Source organism: Gracilinanus agilis, chromosome 5 (assembly GCF_016433145.1).
Source record: "Gracilinanus agilis isolate LMUSP501 chromosome 5, AgileGrace, whole genome shotgun sequence".
Classification (NCBI taxonomy): Eukaryota; Metazoa; Chordata; class Mammalia; order Didelphimorphia; family Didelphidae; genus Gracilinanus; species Gracilinanus agilis.
In genome coordinates, this window is record NC_058134.1 from 209345921 (window position 1) to 209360139 (window position 14219).

Below are 14219 nucleotides of genomic sequence, written 5' to 3' on the forward strand. Positions count from 1 at the left end.
CACTTTTTTAAAAAGTTGCTCTGAGAAAGACCCTTGGCACAAGTGTTACGGTTCTTATCATTCTAAATTCATTATACAACATTGAATAATCTTACACTGCCTGCCCTGAGTCTGTGGAATGTGGAAATGGATAAATAGGAAGTAGACAGATGCAGGGGTTTTCAAGATCTTAGCAAGAAAAAGATGAGCTGCAAGCTTGGAAATGCCCACCTGACTTTATTCCTATGTAGAGGCAGAATATAAAGAAATGACAACTCTCACCCCAAGTCATATGCAGGTATGCCTCACCTAATGTTAATTAGTTCCATGAAAATATTAACTTTGGGCCAAAAGATGTTTTGGGGACAGTTAAAAGGAAAAGAAATAATAATTCAAGGCCTCGTGGTTGCACAACTTAACCATGAAGTTTGGCTGTAACATATAAGTTGTTACTGAAAAATATTACTTTGGGACAGGTTTGTAATGTAAAGTGAATACAGTTGCATTCTTATAGATGAATTCCTTTGCTATGGACTTTGTGCCCCAGTTTGGTGACATTCATCTCCTTTGAATTCATTTTCACAGAAGTATGGATTTTGATATTAAATTTCTGGAGGGGAAAAAAAAAGGAATCAGAGTTGGAACAGTTGGGAATCACGTAGTTTGTAGCAATGAAGATAAGGAGCTTGAGGTTTTTTTTTTTTTTTTTTTTAAGTTCTCATTAAAAGGAAGGACCACTGATTTGGTCACTACTCTAGCCTCCTGTACAGGTGAGGAAGACAAGGAAAACAGAAAAAAAGCCATGCAGAAAAGGATCACCTGTTGACTGCAATATAACCGAGAAGGTGGAATGGAGGGAGGAGTAAGCGTAATCACTTTTTTCGGGCATGTCCGAGAACACTCCTTTCGCCGTTGCTTTTTACATTAATAACACACACAAAGAGGGAAAAAAAAAAACCATTGGAGGTTGGTTGGAAAATACAGGTTAGCTTTGGAAAGACTAAAGTGAAGCAGCCTCTGACAGATCACAAAGAGGGGGTTCTTTCTTCTTCCTCTAAGAAATCATGGACTAGTCAAGAAGAGAAGCTGGCTTTTCTCTTCAACATCCCCTCTTCCCTCCATCAGATTTGCATTTCTTAAGAGAGTAGCTCACACAGGCTATCTAGTACAGAGGAAATTTCAATCAAAAATGTACCGTGCATTCGGAATGTGACAAAGTACAAGCATGGTAGTAAGAGCACCACAAAAATAAATTTAATATGTACTTAGAAAACCCAAGCTACACATAAGAAATTCAAAATTTGACACAAACCAGTTTTTTTGTTCTTTGAGTATATAGAAACATTCAAAATTATTCATGACTGGGAGGTTCATACTAAAAGTAAATATAAGGACAAAATGAACAAACTCCCTGGTGTTATTCAAGTATAGTGCTTTTTAAATCACAATGATTCTACTCCAAGTATTATTTCTGGCAGAAATGGTGTTGTGGAAAAGCACTTGATTTGGTCACTTCAGAACTATGCCATTTGTACTCTGGCCCTCCTCTTCCTCCACTGACTAGAAACCTGGATTCTACCCTTAGAATCATTCTGGGTTCAAGAAAGTGAATTTTTTGCCCCTATCCAGGAAATAGGTTTTCAAATCACATCCTGGCCATTTCTGAACCATGCCAATATATGGCATGACATGTGTTGTCTTCTTTCTTCCCTCATTCCAATTTTAAGTTCCTGGAGGGCAAAGAGTTTCTTCTATTTGTATTTCTAGCACTTAGCATGGTCCTTAGGATTATCATCAAAAGACCTATGTTTAAATCTTGACTCTACTCGTTCCTAGCTGTGTGACCCCTGCCAAGTCACTTAATCTCTCTAATTCTAATTTTCCCCATCCATCACATAAAAATGACAACATTCACAATACTCAATGACAACCAGTGGCAAGTATGAAAGAATAACAGTTATATGTGCTTAAGTTCTGTAAAGTGATTTGTATATATTATCACACTTGAAATGAGATAATATGTGAAAAGGAAAGCACTAAATATAAGCTACTATTACTTATTGTCTTTTATTATATTTTAATATTCTAATTCTAATATTTTTATCAAATATTAGAAGATGGACTAAGTAGGGCAAAAACAAAACAAAACAAAAAAACAACCCACAAAAAACTATGGGTTGTTAATCACTATGACCAAATTTTGAAAACAAAAACAAGAAACAAAAACAAAAACAAAAAAAACCTCTCATTGGCCTCTAGATTGGGGATTCTTAACCTAAGATCCCTTTGAACCTTAAAAAATTTTGATTAACCATATTTCCATATAGTAAATTGATATATTTCAATATAATATGATAATACATCATATAAGATAATGTGTTATAAATGTCAATACATAATAATATAATGATTTACTTCAATATAACACATAGGATATATTTCTTTATAATATTATGTATTTTATCTTATGCATTAGAAATCATATAAATTAGAATATAGAATATTCTATACTTTTCTAATTTTATAAGTAAATATAAAATTAGAAAAATAAGGGGTTCACAAGCTTCACCAGACTACTAGAGGGGTGTACAGAACACAAAAAAGATTAAGGATCAACTGATGTAGGAATGACAATCAGTAGCAAAGCAGAGACTCAGAAACCATCCATGATACCATTTTGCCATTCCTCCTTCCTCAGTGGCCCTTTCTACATATTCATAAGAGTTCTGGGACTTCTGCCAAAGGACTACAATGGAGTATGGGAAGGAGGATGTAAAAACAAAATCACATTTCACCAACCTGAATACCTTGGACATCCTGTCCTTTCCCAATTCCCTTCTTTTTAGTCATTTCCTGCAAAAACCCTTGGCTGGTTCCAAGACATTTGCTGTCTCCTTTTCGTATTTACATTTTCTAGTGATATTTCTGAGAATCTGATAGGGTTTGGGGTGGAGTGGGGGGAGAGGAGGGGAATCTTTTTGATACTGAAAATGATTATGTGGGGTTCTGCCATGAGGCAGATACTGCCCTGCTTCAAGTGTCTTATTCTGGTGAAAAGAGCAGTGTGTAAGAAGTACAAGTTCCAGGGAAAAAAGTTCCAAGTCTACATCACATACAGAAGATATATTTCTGAGGTAAAGCTACAAAAGGATATAAAGAAAAGCCACAATGTTTAAATATGGTGAGTCAACACAGTAGTGCTTTCCACTCTTTTGTTGTCTCCTCCCTGCCATCTGAGCTACCTAGAAAGAGAATAACAGACCATACCTAAGCCACAATGACCTACTGTCAGTCCGACATCTGTAGTGGGACATGGATGTAGACAAGTAACAGGAGGAAGGAGCTAGATAAGAAAGGAGATCTTCGATAGTACAAAAAACTCCTGAAGTACTGAGAACACTATTACTCTTATCTTATGCTTTTTCAGATGATAATTCTGGGTCAAGTCTCAAGAACCCACCCTTTGCTTTTCTTCCCAAAAAAAATAAGCTAAAGAGTACATCTTTGTGAGAAAAGAGCTGTAGTCTTCTCATGAATATTTCTTTGCAACCATGTAATACCATTTCTCAAAGAAAACTGTTGCATATGAGAGAAGCCAGAGTAAGTAGGTTTTTCTTGCACCTAAATTCTTGCCAAGGAATTGTTTAAAAAAAAAAAAAAAAAAAAAAGCAAAACAAACCCATATCTTCTTCTCCATCTAGTCTGGATATGGAATTTGAAAAAATACTCTTTGTAGATACCTTTGCCCTATATATTCCCTTAGTGTGTTCATTATTTCACATTGTGTTCAGTGTTCCCTAAATATGTGCTTCCAACTCAGTGTTGCCTAAGATAATCAAGATGGCGCTCTACACAAGGGCACCAACAAATTAAGCACCTCAAATGCTTTATGAAATGACAAAACAAGACAAAATGACATGCAGAACAACAAGAATGACAAAAAACCAGAAGTACACCTGTTGCTTTTGGACAGTTCTCCCTAACTTATCAACTTTCCTGTGGCTAATAATAATGAAATTGGAGGAGGAGGATGATAATGATGATGATTATAAAGTCCTTGAGGGCAGGACTATCTTTGCCCTTTCTTTGTATCCCCAGCACTTAGTATGGTGTCTGGTACATAGAAGATGCTTAAAACTGTTTGCTGATTAAAAAACAATGATGGTAATCACTAGCATTGATATAATGTTCTAAGGTTTGGAAAACAATTTACCGATGTGATTTCATTTCATCCTGACAACAACCCTGACAGGTAGGTATTGTTATTTATCCCCATTTTACAGATGAGGTAACTCAGCCAGACAGAGATTAAGTGATTTGCCCAGGATCACACAGCTGCAAGTGTTCAAAGTTGTATTTGAAATTAGGTCTTCATAACTACAGATTCAGGGCTCAATTTACTAACTGTTTATAGATTCAAAAGGAAAAACCACTTTTTAACTAAAGAATCTTGGTTATTCTTATTGTATTTGGTTGTTCAGATTGCCTAGCAAATCTGTCTGAAACTGCCCCAAGCAGATGGTATTTATAGTAGGTTCCTTTCTCACCCCCACAAATCATTATTTCAGAGTCCCTCCAAACATGGTGATATCCTCATTTCCAAAGCCTTTTAAGAAAGGCATCTAAAAGGCATGGTGGTTTGATAGATGGTCTGTTCTCCTTTTTAAAAGATTTCTCATTTCTGCGCCCCTTAAAAGCATTTCTCTTCAAAACTGAATCCATTAGGACAGCTCACAAACAAAATGCAAAGTTCTTCAAAGATTTCTCCAAACTTCATTGCCAACAAAACATCAGAATGGATTCTCCTCTCAGCCAACATTTTGTTTTGAATTTGGTAGGACAAGAATTAGGGCTAGGAGGAAAGTTCTGCCCTAAAATCAATGGAAGCCATATTCCCACTTGTAAATTCAACCAATGAAACTAACAATGGTTCATTTTAGAGGTGAGACGATCACTTTTATTACTTTAGAGTTTAGAACCAATTTGGGGACCACCTTGTGTCTAATGGAACTAATGAGGTCACAGTCAGCACAGGTTTAATTATGATATATGAAAAAGTTAAGAAGAAAAGCAACCAAACCCCACCTGCAGATTTTCTGTTTCTTATAGTTGCCACATTAAAAAGATGCCCTCCTCTACCATCTAAGCTTAGCAATGGCTTTTCTCCAAGAGTAGATGGTTAACCTTGCTCAGCTTTCAGTCTTTCCTAGGAGAAGATTTAAATTTATGGAGAGAACCCTAGGAACATGCCCAGAGAGTAGCTGTGTTTGAATTTTTTTAAACTAGAAAATTTTCATGGTATTCGCTTGTATGCAATTTCCCTGGTCTGAAATGAAAGACCATGTTGTCATTATCTCCAGGGCTAAAAAATTTAGCATCTTCCCTTGCACAACTCTTCTGGTAACCAGATCTTGGGAAGTAAGAGTTTATAGATTTTAAAGTTAAAAGGATTTACTTAAAATAGGACAAATACCTAAAACCAAAGAGGTACTTTATCTACCAAACATATATTCATAAAGACCAAAGAGCTGGCAGTCTACAAATCTTTAAAATGGTTTACCATAAGGAAGTATAGAAGTAGGAAAATAAATTAGCATTTTTTATTCTTTTCCTGTTTTGATCTAACAAATAACTATTTTCAGTGTTGCTGGAAATTTAATAGTTTTCAAACTAAGAGATTTCAGGCTTCGCCTTTCTCTTGTTCAGGAGGAAGAGGAGAGGAGACCAGAGACAACAACAAAAGATCCTAGTCACTAGATAATTCCTTTACCTGTTTCCATTGAGGTATCCGAGCAGGGCGGCCCTGCTCAGGCTGTCTGCGAGATGGCTGGCTGATACAACGCTCTTGGATTGGCTGTCACATACAGATTAAAAGTGCGTGGAAAGTTAGGACAAAGAGACAAAATAGAATAAAATAAAATGCAGGAGAATGAAAAGGAAATTGATCACAGGAGGTGGGGAGAATAAGACATGATAATGAACAAATATTTATGAACTAAAAAAAATTATTGGTGAAAATAATTCTTACTAAGAATGGATTACCCAGGAAAGTCACAATCATAACAAAAGGAAAAAAAAATCAAAAGTAAAATCAAAACTGGAAAATGGGAGTGCATGTGACTTTGGCTTTTCCTTTCCCAGGTTCAATATTTTATCTTCCTTTGTCTTTTTCAGGTTAGAAAATGTACTAGAAAACTATTCACCGAGAATGCGAAACCAGGTTAACTAAACTCAGTTTTCATTTTAATATCAAGTGAGAAAAGAAGAGCTGGCTAGGCAGCTGCTGCTCCTGAAAATAAAGTTAGTTCTACTCCTAATAACCTAGGAACTATGTGGATGTCTAGAGCGGTGAGAACAGACAAAGAATCTTCACTATAAAGAAATACAAAGAAAGACTAAGAAGATGCCATTGCTTTTAGAAGTCACCTTAGGTTACAGGTCATTTTGGAAAAATAGAAATTCCTCTTAAGATTCTAAAAAACTGGGATAGCAATCTGGGAAGAGGGGATGCGGGGAAGAATACAGAGAGAAATTTGGATGATGTAAAAAATAAAAAGAGGCTCGTAAAAATTTAAGGGGAAAAAAAAAGGTTTCTAAAAAACTATCCTAAAAAAATCTCTGAAGATAGAAAAATAGAAGGGTAAAGATACAGCTCTTTTGTAAGTCAAAACTTTTTCAAACCTTTACATTGAATCTTGGGATGGAAAAGGGCTTGTTGATTAAATCATAAGACATTTTCCTGGTGTTATAGGAAACACATTGATAGATTCAGAGAGCAGGTCCCAGGCCAGTGGGAAAAAAACATTTGTCAAAAGAAGATCTGGGATCAAACCCCAAAATGGATTTATATTCTGGCCAAACTCTAGTCTGCCACGAATTTGAGAAGGTTGGGTTCTTTGGAGAAGTGCACTGAGACAAAGCTAATTTAGTCACCCAAGATCTGTGGCCAGTGATGACCCACAGTGGGCTCAGTCTCCTCCTAAAGTCTACCTGTGACTTTAGGGATACATCAACCAAGGAATACCCATCAATTCTCCCTAAAGTCCATCCATGACTGGATGTCATCCCACTCAGGCAACATGGCCAGCACTGCAGGCTCACATCTGGCAACATCAAGGACACGATCCACCTCAAGATTTGAAAACTCCTCATTTATTGATTGATGAGCATACTAATACACTATTGGTGGAGTTGTGAATTACCCTAAAAATGAACTAGAATTAATACTAAAAAAAAAATAATAATAATAACTTTTCTTCTCCTCAGTAATCATGATTCTGTATCTTACCTGTCTCCTGATGCTACCAGTGGATTGTAGTGGTGCGTTCTCCTCAAATTTTGCCAGTAACTGGGTAGCCATGGACTTCACTTTGTTCTGGTTGCCAATAGCAACGTCGATCCTCCTCTCTGTTAAGGCGCTTACCAGGGTGGGCCTCTCTTCCCTGTAACCTCGAGGTGGTTCCTCCTAAGACAAGCAAAAACCAAGAACCAAAACACTCAATCATAACAGAGCTCTCCCCAATGTCTTTCCCTTAAAAGAGAGTTTCTGTTTTTATTTCCGTTGGGTCAGTAAGTCAAGTTCTATATTCTTTCAGAACTCAGGAAGGGAGATGATACAGTTTTGTTGATGTTACCAGTGTGCTAGGGTGGAAAAGATCCCTTTGATAGAATGAATGAATGAAAAAAAAACATGTAATATGTCACACACACACACACACACACACACACACGCTAAAAATACAAATTGAAAAATTGAGAGTTCTTGGCCTCAAGGACTTCATACTCTAATTGGGATAACTAGAACATCGGGGTTGTGTCAGGGTAGCTAGAAAGGGCTAGAAGTTCTAAGGATGGAGAAGATAAGATGGTCCAAAGGTCCTAAACATGGAGAAGATAGGAAGGTCCAAAGGTCCTAAGGATGGAGAAGATAGAAAGGTCCAAAGGTCCTAAGGGTGGAAAAGACAGGAAGGTCCAAAGGTCCTTGGGATAGGGCCAGACACTTAGGGGCTTAGGGGAAGAACCTGGAAGACTTAGTAAGAATAGGGCATATGGCAAATGTTGGTTTCTGACTGTATCTTATTGATTCATTTACCCCTCACAAAAAAGGAAAACATTAAGGAGAGAGATGATCTGACCACAGAAGTTGGGGATGAATATGAAAATACATCCAAATCTGATCCAGCAAGAAAAGAATTCAGAGAACATAAAGATAATTCAATTTAATATATTCAGTAATCTTTCCAGTTGATTCTTACCTCCTCTGACTGACTGGTCTTCCTCCTCTTCCCCACACCATCCAAGTCTTTCTCTTTCTTATCCTGTGTCAAGATGGGGAGGTGAGAGGAGGGAAGGGAAGAGAAAGCATTCATTCTCATTAATCTATCTAGTCAGACAACCCTTTTCCAGGTGATCAGATTTCAAAAACAAGAAAAAAAAATGTCTTCTTTACCTTGGGAGTACGCTTCCGGGAGATGCTCTGCCCAAGTTTGCTAAGGAAAGAGATGGGGGATTTCGTACTAGCAATCAGGACTGCTTTCTCTTCAGCATCCAAGGTAACTGTGAACACAAAGATCTGGGTCAGAAACTTCCATGAAAGCTCAGAAGTAGTCAGCATTGTTTGATTATCAACCAAAAAACATTTATTAAACGAGATGCCAATACCCAGGAAAACCCTCTTCTTCTGAATGATCCCAATTTCTGCTGTCTTTAGCTTGTTTGTACCCAGTTGCTTGCATGTAATGAATTTTCCCCATTAAGACTGTGAGTTTCTGGAGAGCTAAAGCTGTTTGCCTTTCTTCATACATCCAGTACATAAGCCAGATACTGGAACCCAGCAGACCCTTATTATTTATTGACTGATTGAATATAAAGATAAAAAAAATGAGTAGTCCCTCCACTTGAAGACCTGATAAAGAAGTCACCAGCTCAATCAGATTTAGACTATAGCCTAAAAAGGGGAAACAACATGGAAATATTCAGGTGTATTCAAACAAAGTCATTTTAAGGAAGATATTAATAGGGAGGTGGGATGTTGTGGGGGGCAGAGCAATCAGAAATCAGGAAAGATCTTCTGTAGGAATCTCTCATTTGAAGCAAATGAGGAACTCTAAAAGGTGGGAGTGCATTCCAGGTAGAGGGGACAGTTTGTGCTATGTGACAGAGGCAGACTATCCAGTCTGGGGAGCCTCAAAGAAGTCGGTCAGGCTGGACCAGAGAAGATGGGAAGGGCTGGATGTCAATGTGAAGAGTTACCAACCTCTTCAGATTTTCACCGAACACTGACTTTTCTACATGCCTGCCAGGAGCTACAAGAGAAGTGAACAGACTCTGAAAATCTAGTTTTCAATTCAGTGAGCCTGTGCAGGTTTTTCATAAAAAATATATGTTTCCATGACCAAGAAGACAAAGTTCTATTCAATCACGGACTTCCCCATTGGAATTTGCTTTTGGTGGTGCAGCTGAAGGATGTGGCTGGAAGGGTGGGGTGGGGGAGGAAGAAAGTCAGACAAACAGGAAATGAAGGCATTTTATAGCATTTGCCACTTATAAAAGACTTTTGTCCTAGATTCCTTACCACTGGAGGGGATGGAGTCCTTGAACATCTCGTAGAACTGGGTCAGGTACATCACCATGGAGAGCTTGTCTGGTTCCCCAACTGAAGCCATATCCTTGCCTGTCATGATGGGAGAAATTCCCAGTTCCTTTTCAGCAATATCAAACGCCAGCTGATTGTTCTTTTCGGTGTTATGCTCGTCTAAAGAATCAAAATCTCTGGAAAGTGAGGTTTAAAAAAACATGAAGTTGTTAATTTTTTAAAGGTACAAATCTGGAAATGTCAATCTACTGAATCTGAAAGCAGAAAACTTGCATGTTACCTGACTCTCTCTCTCTCTCTCCTTTGATTTAAAGAATGTAAAGCATTTTCTATGCAAATCTTTGCTGAAAGATCTATGATAAGGAAGCAGGTGAAGAAAAAACTAGAAAACTGTCTACCTATAAATTTTTTACTTCCTTTTTAAAATAGAAGTTCATGGACAGACTTCAATCTTACTGCATGTCCTATACTGACTAATATCTTATAGGTTCTGATGATATACTAAATAATAACAATCAGATCAGATTTCTCAAAATGGGACTAAAACCCACTTGGTATCCCTTTTCTCTGTAATAAGATTTTGTTTTTCTAAGCAAGCTCTGGTAATTCTTAAATCAGCATTACTCTTCCAAGGGAAATTCCACAACCTTCCTTGGAAGATTTTTTTCCATTGCTAAATTTCCTGAGTTTTCCAAAGTACTCGGATGAACATTACCCCACTGAACTTGAAGCTCCCTGTTTAATCTGAGGAAAAATAGACACAGACTCCTTTGTAAGTGTTTTAGTACTCATGAAGCAGTTTCTATTCTTTTATTACCCTTCAGATCTCAAAAGTTATATTTTTTAAAATGTGATATTTTTAAAAAAAAATTGCTTTTGTCAACAGATTCACTCTTTCAAAACATGGGGCCCCAAACTGATTCAAGTATGTGAATGAGGTCTAAGCAATGCCAAATGACCTCAGTGTCTTTTGTTTTGCCACTAGAAAACAACTAACTCGGCTAGAACCAACCAAGACAGCATTTGACATTTTATAACAGCAAGAGTCTTCCTTGTTCTGTATTTCTACATCTTCCTTATGCTTTCTTCTTGGACATAACCTTTGTAGAGAACTGACTTCTCTGTTCCAAATGCAGTTACCCAATCTCTTTTATTCAAAATCCACCTCAAGCTTTATTCCCTCTTCCTATCCTCTAGGAAGTTCTGCCTTGAGCCATTTCACAGCAACTATCAAGTGAAGAGAGGGGTAAAATACTTTAATTCATCTTATGAAAGAAATTTCTTGTTTCAAAGCATTTTGAAAATGTGTCTCTCTCCAGAATGTTTTTTTTTTTAAATATCCCTAAGTTAGCTATAAAAATAAAACCAAAGGAGGAAAAAAACCAATTGGCACACTGGTATTGTATATTGACTCTTTTGTAAAAAGTATCTCTGTTTCACTTCCATGTGAATCTGTCTTATGGAATTCTGCATAGGGGCAGAAGTAGATACCTAAAACTATTTCATGTAATGGGACAATTAGGAGGAAGTAATACCTCTGACCAATTATCAATACTTTTAGTTGTTTCTTCAAGGACAATGACAAAACTTTTCTATTCATGAAGTAAGTAGGTCAACACAAAGGGGTTTGAGGGCTTCTAAGCTCTGTGTCTCACACAGTTAACTGCTCCTAAACTGAGCTTGTATAATGCCTAGTATATGAAGTTTAATTATAACTGGCTGCCTAGGAATTATTGTCATTGAGATAAACTGCTTTACCCTGTATTTTACCCAAGTACACCCAAGAAAAACATATAGCTAACCCTTGGCAGGACACTGGGAGATTCCTGAGGAAGAAAACTATAAATATAGTTTACCACCACTTACATGAGATCAGGGCGGTATCTATGGATAATTGCACAAAGGGCCAGGCCACTTTTCCAGGACATGGTAAGATCGGTCACATTCACTCCAGCATAACCATCTGTCTGCCTTTGGCACCAGCCCAGCAGTTTGCTGGAACGAGCTACAGACTCTAAAAATACAGAGAAAGTCATAGCAGTCAGAAGTCACCTAGCAGAGTAGTTAAGGAATCCTATAAAGACATTGTACAATGTACAAATGAGTCTGTTAAGTTTGTCTATGGAGGAAGTAAAAGAATCATCTGTTCTCAAAAAGAAGCCGATGAGGAATAATAACTTTGAAGAATGACAGGGGGAATGTGGTGGGGGTAGACCAGAAACTGTCATTCTGCTTCAATTCTAACTCAGGGGGTCAAAGCTACTTCCCCTCAAATAGTGATAAGAAATAACTGAACAGTTCTGTGTCTGGTTTTTCTTTCTTTCTTTTTTTTATTCTAAATTAAACAAACATCAACAAATTTTCCATTTCTATATACAAATGTAAACTCTGTTTCAAAAACCTCTACTATGGAGATTGTAGAAATTGTGGCTGTTCTTTCTAAGAGAAGGGAAGATAGGAGTTGTTGTAACTCTCATTATTTTTAGGTGCCTTTCTTAGAGGCCTGGAAAGTATGTGGGAAATAAAATTTTGGTACATGAAGTAAAAAAAGTAGAAGATAGAGAAAAAGGCAAGAAACTTTTTTTTGTATTAGAATTATATTAAGGATTATTTTTTAAAACCCCTTGCCTTCTGTCTTAGAGTTGATACTGAGTATCTATTCCAGCAGTAAGAGTTATTTTATATCATATTATATTCTGTTATATCATGTTATATTCTATCATACCATATTATATTCGATTATACAATGTTATACTCAATTATACCATGCTATATTCAATATACCATATTTTATATTCTATTCTATTCTATTATACCATATTTTGTATTGTTATACCATGTTATGTTCTATTATGCCATGTTATATTCTATCATGTTATAGTCTATTATACCATGTTATATTCTATCATACCATGTTATATTCTATTATACTATTGTCTATTCCAATGATGGGCAAACTACGGCTGTCCTATCTGGCTGCACAATATTATTCCTAATCTGACAAATACAAGTTGCCTTAGAAACAGACCGACAGATGAGTATTTCCTTTTCTTTGGCCCCCTCTTTAAAGAGTTTGCCCATCACTGGTCTATTCAATTTATTCTTTTTTTAACCCTTACCTTCCATTTTAGAAACAAAACTGTATATTGCTTTCAAGGAAAAAGAATAGTAAAGGCTAGGTAACTGGGGGTTAAGCAACTTGCCCAGAATCACACAACTAGGAAGTCTTTAAGGCCACATCTGAACCCCAAACTTCTAGCCACTGAGCCACCTAACTGCCCCTTGAATGTAATTTAATAAAGAATCATGGGGGGGGGGGGAGAATTTATGGAGAGTGAGGGGCTTTGAGAAAGCTGAAGAGATTGTTTTCCATCATCAGGCAGGCTGAGGACAGACATGAAAGACAAAGATGGCTCATTTCTTGAAAGTGCTGTAATCTTTACCTCACAAACAAAATTTATGTGTTATCTTGCTCAAATTAAAGCATGTGAAACTGTGTTTTCATAACTGAAATAAAGCCATTTGTAGTTACTATGAACATCAGAGGTGACTTTGGCTCTCTGATAATTTTCACTACTAAAATATCATAATTATGTTTTTGTTTAATTATGAATTCATAGCTAACAGATTCCAGATCAAGAAACTTTAACATTTAATTGTTAGTTATTATAAGGTTTCACATTTGGAAAGATATGAGTAACTACTATTGGGAAAGGAAGTTTCTCCAGTTAATTAAATGAATAATATTTGACAAGCTGGAAGAGGTAGAGGTTCTAAGTTGAGATGATGAAGACATAGTGAAATTTTATTAAGTAATGAAGAAATATAAACTATATCTGAGTTACCCTAGAGCTTAAGATAATAAGATTAAATATGAGACCTTTTCCAGCACTTGGAAGAATGAATGACACCATACTCCATGTTAATGCTGATACATGTAGAGACAAATCCTACTCCTTCCCTCACTCCTAAAAGAACAGAGATGGAAGATTGGATGTGGATGTGTCTATATTCCATGAAATCTCTATTATGCCTCTCTTGTCTTTTAAAAATCCACATTAAATTTAATTAATTATTATTTGCACAAATAATAATTAATTAAATGACTGTTTGTTGAATTTAACATGGTAGATCCAATACTGGCTCATCTGCGCCCACATCTGAACTTTTAGCTCTCTTTTGTTCTGGCATTACTATTACTATTCTTCTCCTTTCATAATCCTTCCCAGCAACAAAAAATAAAAGATCTTCTTTGTAAGATCTAAGTATAGGGAGAGACAAAATGAATTCACATACTGTGTTCTCCTTCTTTGGACCTGTGGTCTATCACCCCTCTGCCAAAAGGTGGGAATTGTTATTTATCATCATTCATTCATTCATCTAAAGAGATTGGTCATTAATTTGAAGTCCTTTGTTCATTGTCCTTAAACTTTAAAAACTGTTTCCCTTTATATTACTGTAGTCACTGTATAAACTGATCTAGCTTTTTTGCTCATTTGCACAACTACTTTATAAAAAGCCAATCACTCTATTCCCTGGCTGTGTGACCCTGGGCAAGTCATTTAATCCCAGCTGCCTAGCCCTTAATTCTCTTTTGCCTTGGAAGCCAATACATATTAAGATTTAAATTGATTTCCAACACTCC

General features: G+C 36.6%; 1 protein-coding gene across 2 annotated transcripts in view; it reads right to left on the reverse strand.

Annotated features, from left to right (window-relative positions):
- Positions 1–14219, reverse strand: part of MICAL3 (microtubule associated monooxygenase, calponin and LIM domain containing 3) — a 146307-nt gene that overhangs the window by 114300 nt on the left and 17788 nt on the right. For both annotated transcript variants that reach the window (XM_044679348.1, XM_044679347.1), the window contains exons 11-15: positions 11441–11588; positions 9554–9750; positions 8429–8535; positions 8235–8297; positions 7268–7444 (exon numbers count right to left, since the gene is read on the reverse strand). In XM_044679348.1, the coding sequence (XP_044535283.1) occupies positions 7268–7444; positions 8235–8297; positions 8429–8535; positions 9554–9750; positions 11441–11588 (692 nt within the window). The remainder of the gene's footprint in view (positions 1–7267; positions 7445–8234; positions 8298–8428; positions 8536–9553; positions 9751–11440; positions 11589–14219) is intronic.